At 43.0% G+C, this 18,213-nt stretch overlaps 1 protein-coding gene across 2 annotated transcripts in view; it reads right to left on the bottom strand.

Annotated features, from left to right (window-relative positions):
* LOC138292458 (5'-AMP-activated protein kinase subunit beta-2-like) overlaps positions 1-18,213 on the bottom strand; it is a 1,223,251-nt gene that overhangs the window by 641,538 nt on the left and 563,500 nt on the right. For both annotated transcript variants that reach the window (XM_069231076.1, XM_069231075.1), the window contains one exon: positions 10,760-10,853. In XM_069231076.1, the coding sequence (XP_069087177.1) occupies positions 10,760-10,853 (94 nt within the window). The remainder of the gene's footprint in view (positions 1-10,759; positions 10,854-18,213) is intronic.

Here is an 18,213-nt window from a genome sequence, read left to right as displayed (position 1 = left end):
GCCAGAGAAATTTGAGGAACATGTGTTTTTTTAGCCAAATTTTGAGGTTTGCAAAGGATTCTGGGTAACAGAACCTGGTCCGAGCCCCGCAAGTCACCCCTCCTTGGATCCCCCTAGGTCTCTAGTTTTCAGAAATGCACAGGTTTGGTAGATTTCCCTAGGTGGCGGCTGAGCTAGAGGCCAAAATCTACAGGTAGTCACTTTGCTAAAAACAGCTCTGTTTTCTGTGATATGTCCACGTTGTGTTTTGGGGCATATCCTGTCGCGGGCGCTAGGCCTACCCACACAAGTGAGGTATCATTTTTATCGGGAGACGTGGGGGAACGCTAGGTGGAAGGAAATTTGTGGCTCCTCTCAGATTCCAGAACTTTCTGCCACAGAAATGTGAGGAACATGTGTTTTTTTAGCCAAATTTTGAGGTTTGCAAAGGATTCTGGGTAACCGAACCTGGTCCGAGCCACACAAGTCACCCCTCCTTAGATTCCCCTAGGTCTCTAGTTTTCAGAAATGCACAGGTTTGGTAGGTTTCCCTAGGTGGCGGCTGAGCTAGAGGCCAAAATCTACAGGTAGTCACTTTGCTAAAAACAGCTCTGTTTTCTGTGATGTGTCCAGGTTGTGTTTTGGGGCATATCCTGTCGCGGGCGCTAGGCCTACCCACACAAGTGAGGTATCATTTTTATCGGGAGACGTGGGGGAATGCTGGGTGGAAGGAAATTTGTCGCTCCTCTCAGATTCCAGAACTTTCTGCCACAGAAATGTGAGGAACATGTGTTTTTTTAGCCAAATTTTGAGGTTTGCAAAGGATTCTGGGTAACAGAACCTGGTCCGAGCCACACAAGTCACCCCTCCTTGGATTCCCCTAGGTCTCTAGTTTTCAGAAATGCACAGGTTTGGTAGGTTTCCCTAGGTGGCGGCTGAGCTAGAGGCCAAAATCTACAGGTAGTCACTTTGCTAAAAACAGCTCTGTTTTCTGTGATGTGTCCACGTTGTGTTTTGGGGCATATCCTGTCGCGGGCGCTAGGCCTACCCAAACAAGTGAGGTATCATTTTTATCGGGAGACTTGGGGGAACATAGAATGGCAAAACAAGTGTTATTGCCCCTTGTCTTTCTCTACATTTATTCCTTCCAAATATAGGGGTGTGTGTAAAAAAGACATCTATTTGAGAAATTCCATGTAATTCACGTGCTACTATGGTCACCCCGGAATTCAGAGATGTGCAAATAACCACTGCTCCTCAACACCTTATCTTGTGCCCTTTTTGGAAATGCAAAGGTTTTCTTGATAGCTATTTTTTACTCCTTATATTTCAGCAAATGAATTACTGTATACCCGGTATAGAATGAAAACGCACTGCAGGGTGCAGCTCATTTATTGGCTCTGGGTTCCTCGGGTTCTTGATGAACCTACAAACCCTATATATCCCCGCAACCAGAGGAGTCCAGCAGACGTAACGGTATATTGCTTTCGATAATCTGACATTGCAGGGAAAAGTTACAGAGTAAAAAGTAGAGAAAAATTGATGTTTTTTTCACCTCAATTTCAATATTTTTCTTTTTCAGCTGTTATTTTCTGTAGGAAACCCTTGTAGGATCTACACAAATGACCCCTTGCTGAATTCAGAATTTTGTCTACTTTTCAGAAATGTTTAGGTTTCTGGGATCCAGCATTGGTTTCATGACCATTCCTGTCACTGACTGGAAGGAGGCTGAAAGCACAAAAAATTGCACAAATGGGGTATGCCCCAGTAAAATGCCAAAATTGTGTTGAAAAATTGGGTTTTCGGATTCAAGTCTGCCTGTTCCTGAAAGCTGGGAAGCTGCTGAGTTTAGCACCGCAAACCCTTTGTTGATGCCATTTTTAGGGGAAAAACCACAAGCCTTCTTCTGCAGCCACTTTTTCCAATTTTTTTGAAAAAAACAAAATTTTCCCTGTATTTTGGCCAATTTCTTGGCCTCTTTTAGGGGAACCCACAAAGTCTGGGTACCTCCAGAATCCCTAGGATGTTGGAAAAAAAGGACGCAAATTTGGCTTGGTTAGCTTATGTGGACAAAAAGTTATGCGGGCCTAAGCGCGAACTGCCCCAAATAGGCAAAAAAAGGCCTGGCACAGGAGGGGGAAAAGGCCTGGCAGCGAAGTGGTTAAAGAATCGGGCCACCCTAGAAGATAAGCTTAAAATTAGGCCAACTATATTTAGTGATCACCATCTATTGTCAATCGGGTTTGAGACTGGGATATTAAACAAAAAAGGGAAATGTTTAGCGAGGGATATTGAAACTGGAGGCCGTAATGGTATTAGTATAAGGTGGACTTGCATCAATGAAGATCATTTTATAGAGAATATTATTAGAAAGAATAAGGAGGAAATATCAATATGTATAGAGTGGCCTCAGTGTCCAATAGAAACCCTATTGGCTTTTCATAAGCTCAGTAGGGCTATTTCAAAGATTTTAAAATCAAGACCCAGGAATAATTATGGGGATATGTTGGGTTGGTTTCATCATAATTGTATTGCAGCTAGACGGGAGCTCAACATTATTCTTCAAGCTAACCACAGAAATAGAGAAAAGATAAGGGAAAGATGCCAGGAGTACAAACGTGCACTAGAGAATAGGAAATCAAGGTTAAGAGCCAAGGCATAGATAGGTTTGGAGCAAGCAGCCTCCCTTCAGTGTAGAACTCTGTTTTGGAATACTGTAAACTAGCCTTTCATGATATGAATGCCCCTGAAGTCATTATGCACGGCCAACCAGATGACCGGCCTACATATTATGGAGGGATTTTTAATCCAGATAATTTGTCTCTTGATATTTTAAAAACACCATTATTAGTGCTCAGCCCACCATACTTAACTAATGTAACTTTGGACAAGGTCGGGGCTGCTATGGAGCTATGTGCAAAAGGGATATGGCCCTATCTAATAGATATGGCAGTAATTGAAAGTCTAGATAGCGACCACAATGCTTTGGTATTAGATTTGGTGGGAGAACCTGTTGTTTTGTGTGGTCAATTGATACAGCAAACTGAAATATCCATTATAACTAATAATAATAGGAGAAGGGTAAAATAGTCTACAATTGAAAATACGGACGGGATGACAGTAGATGCTTATAAATCACATTGATTTGTGGAGCCCCATTTTAACAATAGTATATAAGGCCATCTCAAAGGGTTTTATATTATCATTTTGGACAGAAAGTATTCTAATCCCTATTTTTAAAAAGGGAAATAGGGGGATGCTAAATATTATAGACCTACTTCCCTCTTGGATTCCTCAGTGAAACTTTTAGGAACAATACTTTTAAAATGGCTGGAGAATTGAGCAATAGATAACAGGTGCCTACTGTGACCCAATAAGGTTTAAACCAGAATTAGGTACGATAGAGCAGTGTATTATTCTCCATCTATTAGTGAGCAAATATACAATAGTGAAAAAAGGGCATATTTTTATGTGTTTTGGGGACCAAAGTTGCACATTTGACTTTGTCAATCATGCTAAAATGTGGGATGTTTTGATGGAGTAGGGAGCCCCTGTAGATAAAACCCATTTTTTAACTTAACTGCACCGCCAGCTTAAAGCAAAAGCACTATATGGGACCACTGGAGAGTGTACGTCTGGTATTAGGATAGGGAGGGTCATTTGTCAAGGGTGTGTTTTAGCTCCAATTCTTTTTTCATTATATATAGATGGGATGGATGCATACCTACAGCAACTTTCAGCTGACAAACCGAAAGTTAGCAACCGCCCTATTCCCGCCACTGCTGTATACAGATGACACGGACTGCTAATGGTCTGCAGTGGTTGATTGATGGGTTTTTAGATTTAATGGAGAGTAGGGACATGCGTTTGAATCAGGATAAGACCTTTATAATGACTTGTGGCCCGGCAAGGCTAAGAAACAAATCTTTAGAGTTCAAGGTCAAAAACTTAAAGAAGTGAGTAATTACGCTTATTTGGGGTACATTTCTCTAATTTTGGTTTGTGGAGCCAACAGATGAAAATTATGAGGATGAAATTTATAAGGTCTTCTGAGGCAATGGTTAGGTTTTCACCTAACATCTGTAACAAACCGGTAAATGAAATGCTGACAATTTATAAAAGTAAAATAATTAGTAGTGTTTCCTATGGCTCCGCTTTATGGGGATTAACGAATATTCAATTGCTTCACAATGGAGAAAACATTTCTGTGCAGAATACTTGCGGTACCTAGTTCCACATCATCTTATATTGTACAAAAGGAACTGATGCTCCCCTTTATTGAAGATTATTTTTATATAAGGGTTTTGTTAACTTGGCATTGTATATGGTCCAAAGCAGGGACAGTTTTCACTAAGGGAGATTATAAGAGATTGTTTAGCTCTTGAACATAGTAACAGAATTCCTTGGTTTGTACACTGAACAACTTGCTGAAAGGTATTGGTTTGAATTCAGAATTAGGCAACCCACTTACAATACTTAGCTATAATAATAAAGAGCTGAGGACGGTATTGAGGAATCAGAGAGAGGCTGCTAGGGGGTAAGAGAAGGCATGACATTTACAGTAATGTATTATATGTGTGATTTGTATGATAATACCATCCCAAAATATTTGTCAATGGTTACCAATGTACAAGATAGGCTTTTGTTAACTAGACTGCATCTGAGAACCGTACACTATTTGGTTGCTTTTCCAGCTGTGGGGAAATGGCGGAAGCATCTTCCAAATTGTCCTTGTGACGTAAAACTATGCAATCTACTGAACATATTATTTTATTTTGTAAACTTTACCAGGATATTAGGAGATGTTGTTTTAAACCTCTATTTATTACTAACAGGTGTTTCATTTTAAAGAGGATTTAAATTTTATAGGTTACCTAAGTACTGTGGAAACCTGTTTTTCAGTAATTTGGTTTATTACTCATGCAATTAAATGGAGGAAGACATATGTACATCTGGAGAGATTTCGATATGAGGATGTGCAGATTGAGGGGCTGGTGCAATAATGATAAAATAGATAATTTTACTAATTGTTGTGTTTGTTTTTATAAAGAGATTATTTATCGTATTATTGTTTATATGTGCGTATCTTTTATGGATCTTTTTATCCAGTTAAAGAAAGATTGACTGTATATAATGGGTTTTGTTCACTGGAGAAGTAATCACCTACTCTATCCATTTCAGATGAATACCTGGAAGAAGATAATAATTCAACTAATCTAATTATGGCAGGAGATCTAATTACAACATTCAAACCTCTTGATGTAAAGGCAAACTTAACAGAAGGAGTAGATTAGGAAAGGGCCATCCCTAAATTAATTGTTACTCGATTAGTAAAAAAATATAAAGGTAGCAATGCAAGTTGCATCCATTACATTGAAATATAGTTTATGAGCATGCAACGGTCGCACCGTACTGGATAAAGATGCTAGCTATACATTCAAAAGGGCATTTAGTAGTTCTAGAATAGAATAACTCCATACTTTTAGATCCTTATGGCCCTATCTAATAGATATGGCAGTCATTGAAAGTCTAGATAGCGACCACGCTTTGGTATTAGATTTGGTGGGAACACCTGTTCTTTTGTGTGTTCAATTGATACAGCAAAACTGAAATATCCATTATAACTAGTAATAATAGGAGAAGGGTAAAATGGTCTGCAATTGAAAATAATGTAAACATTATCGCTCAGATCTACACCCATACAACACACACGCTAAATAACATCAACGATCAGCAGCAAGATGCTCAAGATACGGTAGGTATTTTTACTACACTAACAAGAGGGGCACCATGGTATGACCAAGAATGTAAAGCAGCATGACAAATATTGATGACCACTATTAAATGCTGGTGCAGAGATAATAGTTGAGGCAAGGAAAAAAATATAAATCTTCCTAACTGGAGCCCAAAAAACATGGGAAGTAAAGTTGTGGAGTAACCTGGTTAAGTCAGTGACAACAAGGGACAGTAAGCAATTTTGGCACTTGTTAGCCAAAAGTTCCATTCACAGGTAAGGTACCCTTTATTCTAAACAGGGTGAAATATGGGAAGTTGCTGAGGGATCTGACCTGGTGATTAGCTGTATAAATAGGGTAGTTGGGGATGTATATCCGATCAGTTTAACCATGGGTGGAATGCTGGAGGCCCTGGCCAGTGTAAAAAAAAAAAAAAGGAAAAGCACCAGGCCTTGCCAAAATCCTGACGATCTCTTTGTCTCTGAACCAGTGATTTGGGGTTTAATTTTAAATCAAATCTTTAATGTGATAGCAAGGGGGCAGAAATAGCTGACTCTTGGAAGTGCGCAGACGTAGTGCCAATCTACAAGAAGGGAGACAAGGGGGATTCAGCAAACTGTAGGCCAACCAGCTTGACCGACATATCCCAGAAGTTAGTAAGGGTCCAAACATGGATGGAGGAAGAACGGGTTCTCTCACCTCTACAGGCAGGGATTAGAGCAAATGCGAGCACAATTGACCAAATATTACGGTTTTTATTAATACTATGGAAATATGTGGTCATAAAAAAGGAACACATATATGTTGTGTTCGTAGACTTATCGGCAGCCTTTGACTCATTCACAGGGAAAAAACGTGGGTTGAGAGAAAGGGATGCCAACCAACCTTTTGCAAATTAAAATGAGGCTTCACTGCAATAATTATGCCCACGTGAGATGGGAAAGAATGGCAAGTTAACTAAGCGCATTAGTGTAAATAGAGGAGTTTGCCAAGGTGCGTACTAGCCCCGGCCCTGTTCATTTTAAATATAAACGGGTTGTCTGGGGCATTGTTTGATTGTAATGCCAACTCACTGAAATTGTCAGACCATTTGGTGCCCGATCTGCTATTTGCAGATGATATGTTAGTGGTATACAAGACTACACTACACAGGCCTCTAAAATTTACTCAGTCAGTGTATATCCTTGTGTGATAAATATGGCCTGGATGTCAATGTATCGAAAAAACAAATTTATGTCCTTTAACCCACACAAGGCCTTTAGAGGTAAGAAAAAGTTAGGGGCAGCCTGCTGGGAACAAGTTAAACACTTTGACTACCTTGGTGTTAGAATCACAACACCTCAAGTGGACAGGCCAGATAACCAAAGTTCTGCTGGCTTTACAACATACAGGCGCCTCTATAGTAAAAAAGTTAAAAAAAATGAGTTGCAAGCCAGTCACTCAGACCCTAGAAATGTATTGTGCAATGGGCCTTAGGGCTGCTCTATATGGAGCTGAGATCTGGTGCTTGAATCACACAGGGGCTCTCGACAAAGTGGAGAACAATTTCATGCGATCAGTTTTAGCACTCCCACGGAATACTCTACTAACCCAAATGCATCTAAGTGTTGGTTTAATGAACATAGTGCATGTAGAAACTTGTATTACACTGGCCTATTGGTTGAGGGTTGGGAACAGCAAATTCCCACTTCCCCTCAAGCAATCGCTTAGTGAAGTAAGATTGATAGACACAAAGGGGCAAATGCCCTGCTTCAAATACATTAAAACCTGGTTATCCCGACTGAGGATGGGTGACTAGTGGGACACCCCTGAATATATTAGGAAGAGCAACATGGCATGTCTAAAAAGGAGGTATTGTAACCATATAAATGAAGAATGGTTTGATAACAATAAAGGGGGCATGCTACCAACAAGGTCTTTACCTTTCAAGGATATTATACAGTTTGAACCTTTCCTGAATCAAATAGATCCTTCACAAGCAAAAACTATTTTCCTAGAGTTTAGGTATGAAATTCTGCCTACAAATAACTTTTGTAGCAAATGAAATGATAGTCACACTAAATCAATGTGTCTCTCTTGTGAGGCATGTGATGCCAGAAAGAGTGATAGTGCAACAGTTTATTTTATTTTGTCCTTCTCTTTTAGAGGAAATGGATAGTTTTGACCTGCCATATTTTATCTTTGACTCAACTAAAGGGAGCAACCAGGATTCTAAAAACTGACAACACTGAGGGGGTCATTATGACCCTGGCGGAAGGCAGAGAAGCGGCGGTAAGACCGCCAACAGGCTGGCGGTCTTTTTTTTGTATTATGACCATGGCGGTTACCGCCATGGTCATCCGCCGCTTCTCCGTTCCACCCGCCATGGTGGAGACGACCGCTGGGCTGGAGACCTGGTTCTCCAGCCCGGCGGCCGTCACTATACCGCCGGCGGTATTTGGACCCTGCTGACCGCCATGGATTTCATGCGGTTTGAAACCGCCATGAACTCCATGGAGGTGAGCACTATCAGGGCCAGGGATACTTCCCTGACACTGATAGGGGTCTCTCCCACCTCCCACCCCCACCCCGACTCCCTCCCCTACCCCCCCACCACCCCTGCCACCCCCTAAAGGTGGCAGGACCCCCCTCCCCACCCCGACACCCAACATAACAGCATTCATACACACACGACACACACGCAGGCACCACCAACACAGATACACGCACACACACCGACATACATGCCAACATCCACACACACAGTCAGACATGCACACCCACATTCAAACATACATGCACACAGCCATACAGACATACCTACAGACCTACACGCACTCATTCCCAAACACACAACACCCCCGCAAGCATACACGCACAAACACACCCCCTCTACATACACACACGCATACCCTCATGTACGCACACAACACCCCCCCCACCGCCCTCCAATCATGGACGATCGACTTACCTGGTCCAAAGATCCTCCGGGAGGGGACGCGAGCCATGGGGGCTGCTCCGCCGACACCACACCATCAACAGAACACCACCACGGCGAATCACAGGATGTGATTCGCTGGGCAGTGTTCTGTTGGGGTGGCGGTGGAGGTGGAGCAACCTCCACTTCCCCGCCTCCCGCCAGTATGGCTGTTGGTGGCTCTCCGTCCGTAAAAGGATGGAGAGCTGCCAACAGTCATAATAGGCCGAGCGGCAAACCGCCACCACTGGCGGTCTTCCGCACGGCGGTCCCTCAGCGGTCTTGGAAAAAGACCGCCGAGGTCAAAATTACCCCCTGAATGACTTGTCTCTGCAATATCTAGACCCTTTGCAATATCATACCCTCAGTATGCCTTGTGACTGAGATGTATAAATGTGAAATAGATGATCTTGTTTAATTTTAAGTAGGTGTCGGATTTAAGACCACCAGACATAGCTAATGCTGTTTTTCTGTTGGGTTAATTAAGGCCATTTTTATGTAAGCTGGCTGACAAAAGACTCTTCGTATAAAGGGGATGTTAGCATTTTAATGCACTTGCATTTTATTTAAAGCTCCAAATACGTTAGCTTAAAGTACTGAAATAGCCAGATCATTGTTGAGGTAATTATTGCTACATTTTAGTATGAGATTGTCAATTTAGGTAATTATTGCTACATTTTAGTATTTAAAAAGCACAAGCATTGTGTTTTCTAGACATCCCCTATTGTCTCCTACATAGCAACTGTCAGTATTTTGTAATCTTTTAATGGATCAAGGTTTTAATTATTTGTATGCATAAGTACTTTTTAATTTTTGTCTCTAAACATAGCTGATGCCATGTCAAAACGAATGACACACAGGAACCTACATGATATTCCCCTTAGTATTGCAGAATGTTTTAATACTTGCTGAGCATTTTGTAATGGCATGATCGTGATTCTAAAACTCTTGACAAATCTTGACAAGCTGACTGAATGGCACTTATGTAATGTGTCTAGGTTTTTAAATGTGCATATATATATATATATATATATATATATATATATATATATATATATATATATGCTTATATGGTTTGCTGGTTTGCTTTTAAATGAATAAAGAATTTGAAGAAGTACTACATACGTTCAATAACTTCCAGCCCTATTGTCCTGCATACCTAAAAACCTACTACTAAAATATATTTTACTAAACTAAAAAAACAATATATACCCTATAATTTCTAAATTGAATCTAAATAAATAAAATAGCTAACACATATTTCTAATTTTTTAAAAAAAAAATTAATTAAATATTTAAACTGCAATACAAAATAATATAGAAAAAATGATTTTAATGTTATTAATGTTCCAATCTGTTTCCCTAGAAACCCAGCCACTCACTACTAAAATATAAATTACTAATAAAATGTAAAACTTAAAAGAATTAACAAGCTTAACTCAAATAAATAAAATTACAATAAAACAATTTACACAATTCATAGTCAATTAAAGAGATAATGAACAATAAAAAAAATTAATAATTATAATTTAAATAGCTTCCTAGTCTATTCCCCTACAGATCAAACAGCATGCCCCTATATTATAAATTACAAATTAAATTACAAAATTACACATAAATTACATGTGATATTCATTCAATTAAATGGATAACAATTATAATAATGCTAACACCTATAGTTATAATGGTAACTGACAAGAATTAAAATGATAAAACATGTTTATTACTATATTAAACAATAATAAATACAGTGATATTCTTAAAAATGATATTATATTTGTAAAAACCATATTCTTAACTTTCGATATTTTGTTCCAAAATATTCTGGTAGTCAGGAAATCTTTGACACAATATTCATGTCACACAATATTTTTCTTCTGATATTTGTGTGATTCTCCTTTTCAAATATATATCACTTATGTCAACTAACTTGGCCTAAGTGATTTGGAGAAAGCATCAATCGCTCATGAACAGAAAAATCACACCATTTAAACCAAGATTGGTTAACTAAAACATTTGAAAATACATTTTTAAAGAAGAATAATCACAGTAGCATTTGTACCATATACATCAAAGAAAAACGATTTACCTCTGAAGGGTCATGAACCCATTGTCCATCTACAAAAAATTTGTATTGATGCTCTCCCTCTGGAAGATCCAGGATGGCAACAAAATCATTGTGGCTGGAAACAGAAAGGAAAAATACGAAAGGGTAACATATTGTCACAAGTAGGTGGAAAGAGCAGGTGAGCACACTGAAGATGATCTAAATAGCCCTGTGGTCCAAAGTAATGTATAAGATAATCCTTACTATATTAGTATTTCATTTCTGCATATCTTTGTTGGTTTTTGATCCTCTATAACCCAATTACAACTTTGGGTCCACTTCTCCATTTTATCACTTCAGTCCTTCTCATGTTCTTTACCCACTTTTACCATTTCAATATGCTTTTCTTTATATTAATATGGCTGTAGTTTTCCAAGAAGGTATATCACAGAAAAAATTTAAATAGTACACATTTCAGAACATTTGTGGTTGGAATAGAACACTAACAAAATGAAATGCAATTTTACACATTTTATAAAGTGCCTGAGAGCTCTCACAACTAATGTGAACATTTCATTCCCAAAGAACACTTTCTACAATTCACATCCAAGTACTACAACTGTTGATTGCTGAATTAGTCTGCTTTACATGGGAGATGCTGCTGGGCATGGATGCCCATGAAAGCAAATACAGGACAGAATCAACAGAGTAAAAAAATCATCTTTTAAAACTACTGAATTCTATCAGCTAAATTGATAACTAAATCCCGCCCGTGTTAGGAGTACGTTTATGTGCCCTCTCATGCCTATCCAGAAGGTAACACTGATTGAGTCCCATGTGTGGGACAGCTACATTTTGCTGCTTCTGACACTGCTGCAGTATTATTACCTATGTCTCAGCTAGACCTTGAATACTTTTGGCTTGAGTAAGGAAGCAATTTTGTTTGAGCTTAATTTCAACTGTGGGTCAGAATGTTTTGCTGTGGTTGTATCTGCTCGACCAGGAAACTTGGGGGAGACTGGACCTGAGTTTCTGGGACTGGTAGATGAGCTTGCCAAACTGAATCAACTAGAATGCCTTGACAGACATATAAAACAGCATTAATACTTTTTATGTATTCCCACGCATAATTCTGGAAACCATATGGCCAGATTACAGATGCTTTGCAATCGTGTGCAAATGCACAAATAGCAGTTTTACCAAGGGGCGTGGCTGGAAGCCAATGGAGCAGCACGCGTAAAGCGGAGCTCCCGAGGGCTGACGATCCTTGCACGAATAATCCTGTCACTTGGGCCCCAACAAAGAACTCGAAAAACATATGGCACCTAAAGGAACCCCCTTTGCACTGAGCAACGGCAACCGAAAAGCTTAAAACAGTAGTTTGCGCCTTCGAAATAGAAACGGAGCGATGAGGCAAATTGGCGGCCCCGCGAAGACGCGAGACTGAAGGCCGGACGACTGAGGAGAACTGAGGAGTCGCATAACATGGGCACAGTAAGATGCCACCGGAGCACGGAGAAAGTGCCTGGAACCTGCGCCGGCCCTGGAGCAGCGACCCGGACGAGCGGTAAGGGGGAACGGAGGAGGGAACCCGGGCGGAGAGCCAGTCCTGGAGGTGATGCGGGAGAAACCCAGCGGGAATACGGGAAAGACCTCAGACACCAGTCCCGACCCATCCACCTGCGCGGAGGAGAAGCAGGGGAGACTGGAAGCAGGGGGCCAAGAGACAGTAAGAGGACCCAGCAACGAGCCCGGGGGGCCTGGAAAATTGCGGACCTCAGACCCTGAAGGCCAGACCGGCCGGGGGAGGTTGCGAAGATAACGAAATAAGGCCCACTTCCCAGAAAAGGAAACTAGCAAAGAAAAATACATTCAAGAGGGAAGCGGCAAGGGCAATACAGAGGAGCGGACGATGAAAACATGATCAGATGCCCAGCCTGCCAACACGGTGCAACTTGATTCGCGGAACCTGCAACACGCACTGCCAGAAAGGGGAAAAGTAAGCAGAGCTCTCCCTGCCATAGGACACAACATAAAGGACATCCAAGACACAAGCAGCCCAGACAGGAACCCACATACAGTGAAACTGAGACATGGTACCCACTGAAAATGGGTAAACCTAAGAAGCGAGAGGGCCCAGGAGAAGACAGCAGCTCAACAAAAGAAGGAACGTGCGGTGAGGCCAATGAGGGAACCACCCTAGAAACTCTGCTGCAGGCAATTCAAGCCTCTAGAGAGGCCCTGGAACTTAAAATAGACACCCTGTCTGTAGACCTGATGCTCTTAAGAGATGATCACAGGAAACTGTCCGACAGAGTAACGGACAACGAAAAATCGTTAGAACAACTATCTCCTGAATGCAAGACACTCTCCAATACCACAACCACTCTGATGGCCAGGGTAAAAATACTGGAATCACATGCAGAGGATGCTGAAAACAGGGCACGAAGGAACAACCTATGCTTGGTGGGCATCCCTGAAAAATCGGAACGTGAAGCACCAGACATGGAAACCTTCCTTGAGCAATGGATACGTAAGGAAATAGTGTCACAGGGCCTAGCACAACACTTCGCAATAGAAAGAGCCTATAGGGTACCAGCAAGGCCCCCCCCGCCCGGAGCTAGACCGCGCCCGATTGTGGCAAAACTTTTGCATTTCAAGGACCAAGACTTTATCCTGGCACAAGCATGGAAAAAAGGCGAGATCAAACTGAGTGGAGAGCGAGTAATGATCTTCCCGGACTTCACTAAAGACACTCAGAAGCAAAGAGCCACATTTTTGGAGGTTAAACAATGCCTTAGAGAAAAGGGCATCCAGTATGCCATGCTACTCCCTGCCAAACTAAGGGTCACCACGAATAATGACACACTTTTTTTCACAACGCCACAGCAGGCGTGTGAATGGTTGGAGGAGCAAGGCCCGACAGAGCAGCGACCCAGAGAAGGAGCAAGCAGGAATAAAGAAAGGCCCTCCCGATGACGAGAGAAGCAACGGGTGGACTTGACCCCGCCTCTCACCCAAACCATACGGGAAAGACTAGAAGCCGTGAAGGCAGTGGCATCCCTGGGGCATGAAAGAGCCGCCTCCCCGCGCCGGACCGAGTCGTTGTCCGAACAGGACTCAGGACCTGATGAAACCTTCTGCTCTTCGCAGGACACAGCTGGGGGCCGTCCTCGAATCACCCCGGGACATCAGACGAGATCATGACACACCACACCCAAAGGCAAAACAAAAAAGAGCAAACTCCGCAGCAACGAGGAAAGGCCGCACTCCACTCACCGCAAGTATAACCGGGGGACGGGGACACCAGGGAGAAGACAAATGGAATGTTACACATAAGCGACAGGTCGGGGCCTAAGGGCCTGGCACACAGCCCCAGCCTAGCCCCCTCTAAAAATATACACAAAGGTCTGCAAGTTGGGGACAGTTTGGACGGGGAAAGTTCTCACACCGATCCTGGGGATAGGGAGTTTGGTTTCCAAAAATGTTGTTAAGTTAACAGTTAAAAGGCTTCAAATAAGGGGAATACACCTCCATGGGGGAATCAACCGACAAAAGCTCCAAGGCACTGTCACACACGAGGCGAGGGCATGCGCACCACACCAGAGAATCATCTATAACAAGGACATATGGAAAAACCACTAGATTACAAATTCCTCACATGGAATATTAGAGGGCTGAATAGCCCAGCTAAACGATACAGGGTATATAATCAACTTAAGAGACTAGGGGTGCAAATAGCAATCCTACAGGAGACCCATCTGATAGGGAAAGAAGTAGCAGCTCTGTCCAAAAGATGGGGGGGTCAGATATATGCCACAGAAAATTCAGCATATGCGCGAGGAGTTCTGATATGGATAAGCCCGGGGACTCCCTTCCAAAAAATAGATACAGTAATAGATAGAGAAGGGCGCTACGTGCTGGTAAAGGGCAGACTGGGGGGTAGGGACATCACGCTAGCAGGTATCTATGCCCCCAACCAGGACCAGTCACCTTCCTACAGGCTCTGTCCCGCGTGTGGGGTCCCCACTTGACTCAGACAACAGTGGTAGGGGGGGATTTCAATTGTGTGTCAGACACGATCTTAGACAGATCTCATCCACCGCTAGAGGCCTCCCATATACACAGGACAGCCAAGAACTTCACAGACTGGCAGAAGAACTGGGGACTGATTGACACGTGGAAGCATCTCCACCCACGGGAAAGGGACTACTTGTTCTACTCGCCTATGCATGACTTGCACTTCCGACTGGACCCAATTTTAACCTCCCCGGATGTGAATAGCACTGTACGCAATGCGGAATATTTATGCCGCACAGTATCGGTTCACAACCCGCTGCTACTTACCCTAGACTGGCGGAGAGACCGCCCCCCTATCTCGGACTGGCGAATGAACGTAGAATCACTAGAGGACAGCGCCCACCGACAGGCCCTCCGAGAAGCAATCAAGGAGTTTTTCACACATAACGCAGGCTCGACTTCCTCACGAATGCAAGAATGGGAAGCGTTCATGGTGACGATAAGGGGACACTGTATAGCAGAAACGCAGGGAGTTGGACAGACAATAGAGGGGGAAATTGACAAGCATGAGAAAGCACTGAGAACTCTGGAACGAAACAGACCAGACAATCCAGCCCTGGCACCGAAAATATCAGAAACCAAGTATAAGATAACCAGTGCACTAGAAAAGCTCAGGCGATTTGATTACAGGAAATACATAGGTAAACAACACAGAGAGGGGAACAAAACAGGAGCACTGTTGGCTTGGCTGGTGACACCACCGAGGCAGCAATCCGTGGTGATGGAAATAGAGACAGCGGAGGGCAGAAAATTATACGGTCAGAGAGAGATTAATGCCAGCTTCGCCAAATATTATGCAGCACTTTATGCCTCCCTCTCTGAACCCCTAGAACCAGACTGACTGAGAAGCCTGGACAATATCCAGTTTCAGACCTTAGCAGCAGAGGATCAGCAACTGTTGGGGGAGGTGGTGACCCCGCGGGAGGTGACAGTGGCGGTTGAAGCAATGGCCAGAGGAAAAGTACCAGGAGCAGATGGGTTACCAGCAGAATTCTTTAAAGAGTACGTGGACCTGCTAGCGCCACGGATCAGTGACATATATAGAGAGGCATGGGAGAGTGGTAGCCTTCCCAGATCTACCAATGAGGCTATTGTGGTCCCATTGCCAAAACAAGATAATCCGTCCACGGACGTAAGATCATACCATCCATTATCAATGTTGAATATGGACTATAAAATATTAAGCCGTATCCTAGCCACCAGACTTATGCCGCACATGGAAACATTAATCCACCCTGACCAAACTGGCTTCATACCAAATTGCAATACAGCCACAAACATTAGAAGACTGATAGGAATAATGCAATCAGGCTCGCCAAGCCTCACCAACGCAGTGGTACAAGTGGTGGACATTGAGAAAGCATTTGATAGCCTACGATGGGACTATCTACAAATAATAATGAACAATATGGGTTTGGGAACAGGATTCCTGAGGTGGTCTAGACTGTTATACACCACCCCCACAGCAAGAGTTCGCACGCGACATACAATTTCGAACTCATGAAATAGGGAGGGGCACCAGGCAAGGTTGCTCGTTATCACCACTACTGTTCGCCATTGCAGTGGAACCATTGGCCTTGATGGCTAGGACAGAGGAACACTATGAGGGAATAACTATAAGGGAAAGAAAGCACCAGATTGCATTATACGCCAACGATATAATACTATTTATAAAGGACCCAAGCAGGGATCTTCCCAGGGTTATGTCCCTACTGGACTGGTTAGGGAGCGTGTCGCGACTCCATATTAACTGGCAGAAAACCCACCTCTTCCTGTTGCAGAAAGGGTCCCCCCAGATCACAACCGTCCAAAACTTGGGATGGTATCCGACAAGGTTCAAATATCTAGGCGTACAAATATATCATGAACTGGGAGATCTCCTAGAAGGAAATGTAAACCAAGCAGTTCGGGCATTAAAATCAGCCACCCAGTTCTGGAAAACTTTGCCCCTCTCAGTGACCGGCCGAGCGGCATTGACAAAAATGTATATATGTTATATGGCTTCACGACTTTGCCGGTGCTGATACCCAGAGCGACCTTTAGGGAAATCAATTCCGTCATCACCAGCTTCATATGGGGGGGCGGGACGCCACAGACTGGCCCTACATAAACTGCAACGGCCCACCGCAGAAGGCAGATTAGCAGCTCCCGATATGAAACTATACTATCTGGCGGGACAGCTCCAGTGGCTGGCAAAGGAATGGCACACTGTAATAACGCTGGTAGCTAAAAGCCCAGGGAAAGAGGCAAAAGCGGCGGCTCTCACGGAGATACTATTAGCTCCAGGGGGTAGGAAGGTGACAAAATCACTGGAATATCAAGTTATAAGCAAATGCTGGAAGCGTAGCCTGCAGCGGGCGCGAGTCAAGTCCCCATATACACTGAAATTCCCCCTAAGATTCCTGACTTTACTCCCCGGAAGCAGCTCTATAGCAGGGATCCAGAAATTAGAGACGCACGGAATAACCACAATAGGGGACCTATACAGGAATGGAGAGCTCATGACATACACGGACATGATGACACACCCACCCGGGATGTTCCTTACACATAGATCCCTAATAGCTCTGATACAGCGACACTGGAAACAGGGACTAAGGGAACCACCCACACACACAGGAAGCCACGCCATTTGCACAATAGGGGGAGACAGAAAGACAATATCCACGATATACAAAACACTGCAAACAGAAGCATTGACCTCTCTAGAAACTCTAAAAACCCAATGGCAAGCAGATATTGGGGAAAACATAGACGATGAACAGTGGAGTTATATCACAGCCCAAGTCTACAAAGTGTCTAGGAATGCCCAGTTTAAAGAGATCAACATCTACATATACCATAGAGCATACCTGAGCCCAGTCAAGCTAACATCAATGTACAAAAACGCAAGCAGCACTTGTCCTAGATGAACAGAACTAGTGGCAGACTTACTACACATGCTATGGACTTGTAGAGAACTAACAAACTACTGGGAAGAGGTAATGAAAGAAACCGAAAGGATTACAGGAAGGAAACTGGCGATAACCCCAGCAGTAAAAAAAATGAAGAACAAATTCATAGATCTAGCGCTAATCTTAGGAAAAAGAGAAATCGCAATGCACTGGAAGGATCCCAAAGGACCGAGGGTCCAAATGTGGAAGGACACTTTGATTAAATGGGCTGAAGCAGAAGGCGAGGCGTTACGCCTGGAGCTGACAAAAGGAGCGGGAAACGCAGAGAGGGCACAGCAATGAGACAATCTGATATATCGCATGAAACACCCAATAGACAACCCTCAGGACCAGGACATCTCAACAGAGGAATCAAACTCAACTGAAAACATTAACACGGACTAGCAAGCAGGCTTGCCATATGCCGGACAATAAACAATCAATAGCAAAAACCAAGGTGACATCGCCCAGAGGAAAGGAGCA

Source organism: Pleurodeles waltl, chromosome 4_2 (genome assembly GCF_031143425.1).
Source record: "Pleurodeles waltl isolate 20211129_DDA chromosome 4_2, aPleWal1.hap1.20221129, whole genome shotgun sequence".
In the NCBI taxonomy this organism is placed as follows: domain Eukaryota; kingdom Metazoa; phylum Chordata; class Amphibia; order Caudata; family Salamandridae; genus Pleurodeles; species Pleurodeles waltl.
This window is presented reverse-complemented; position numbering and strand designations above follow the sequence as displayed.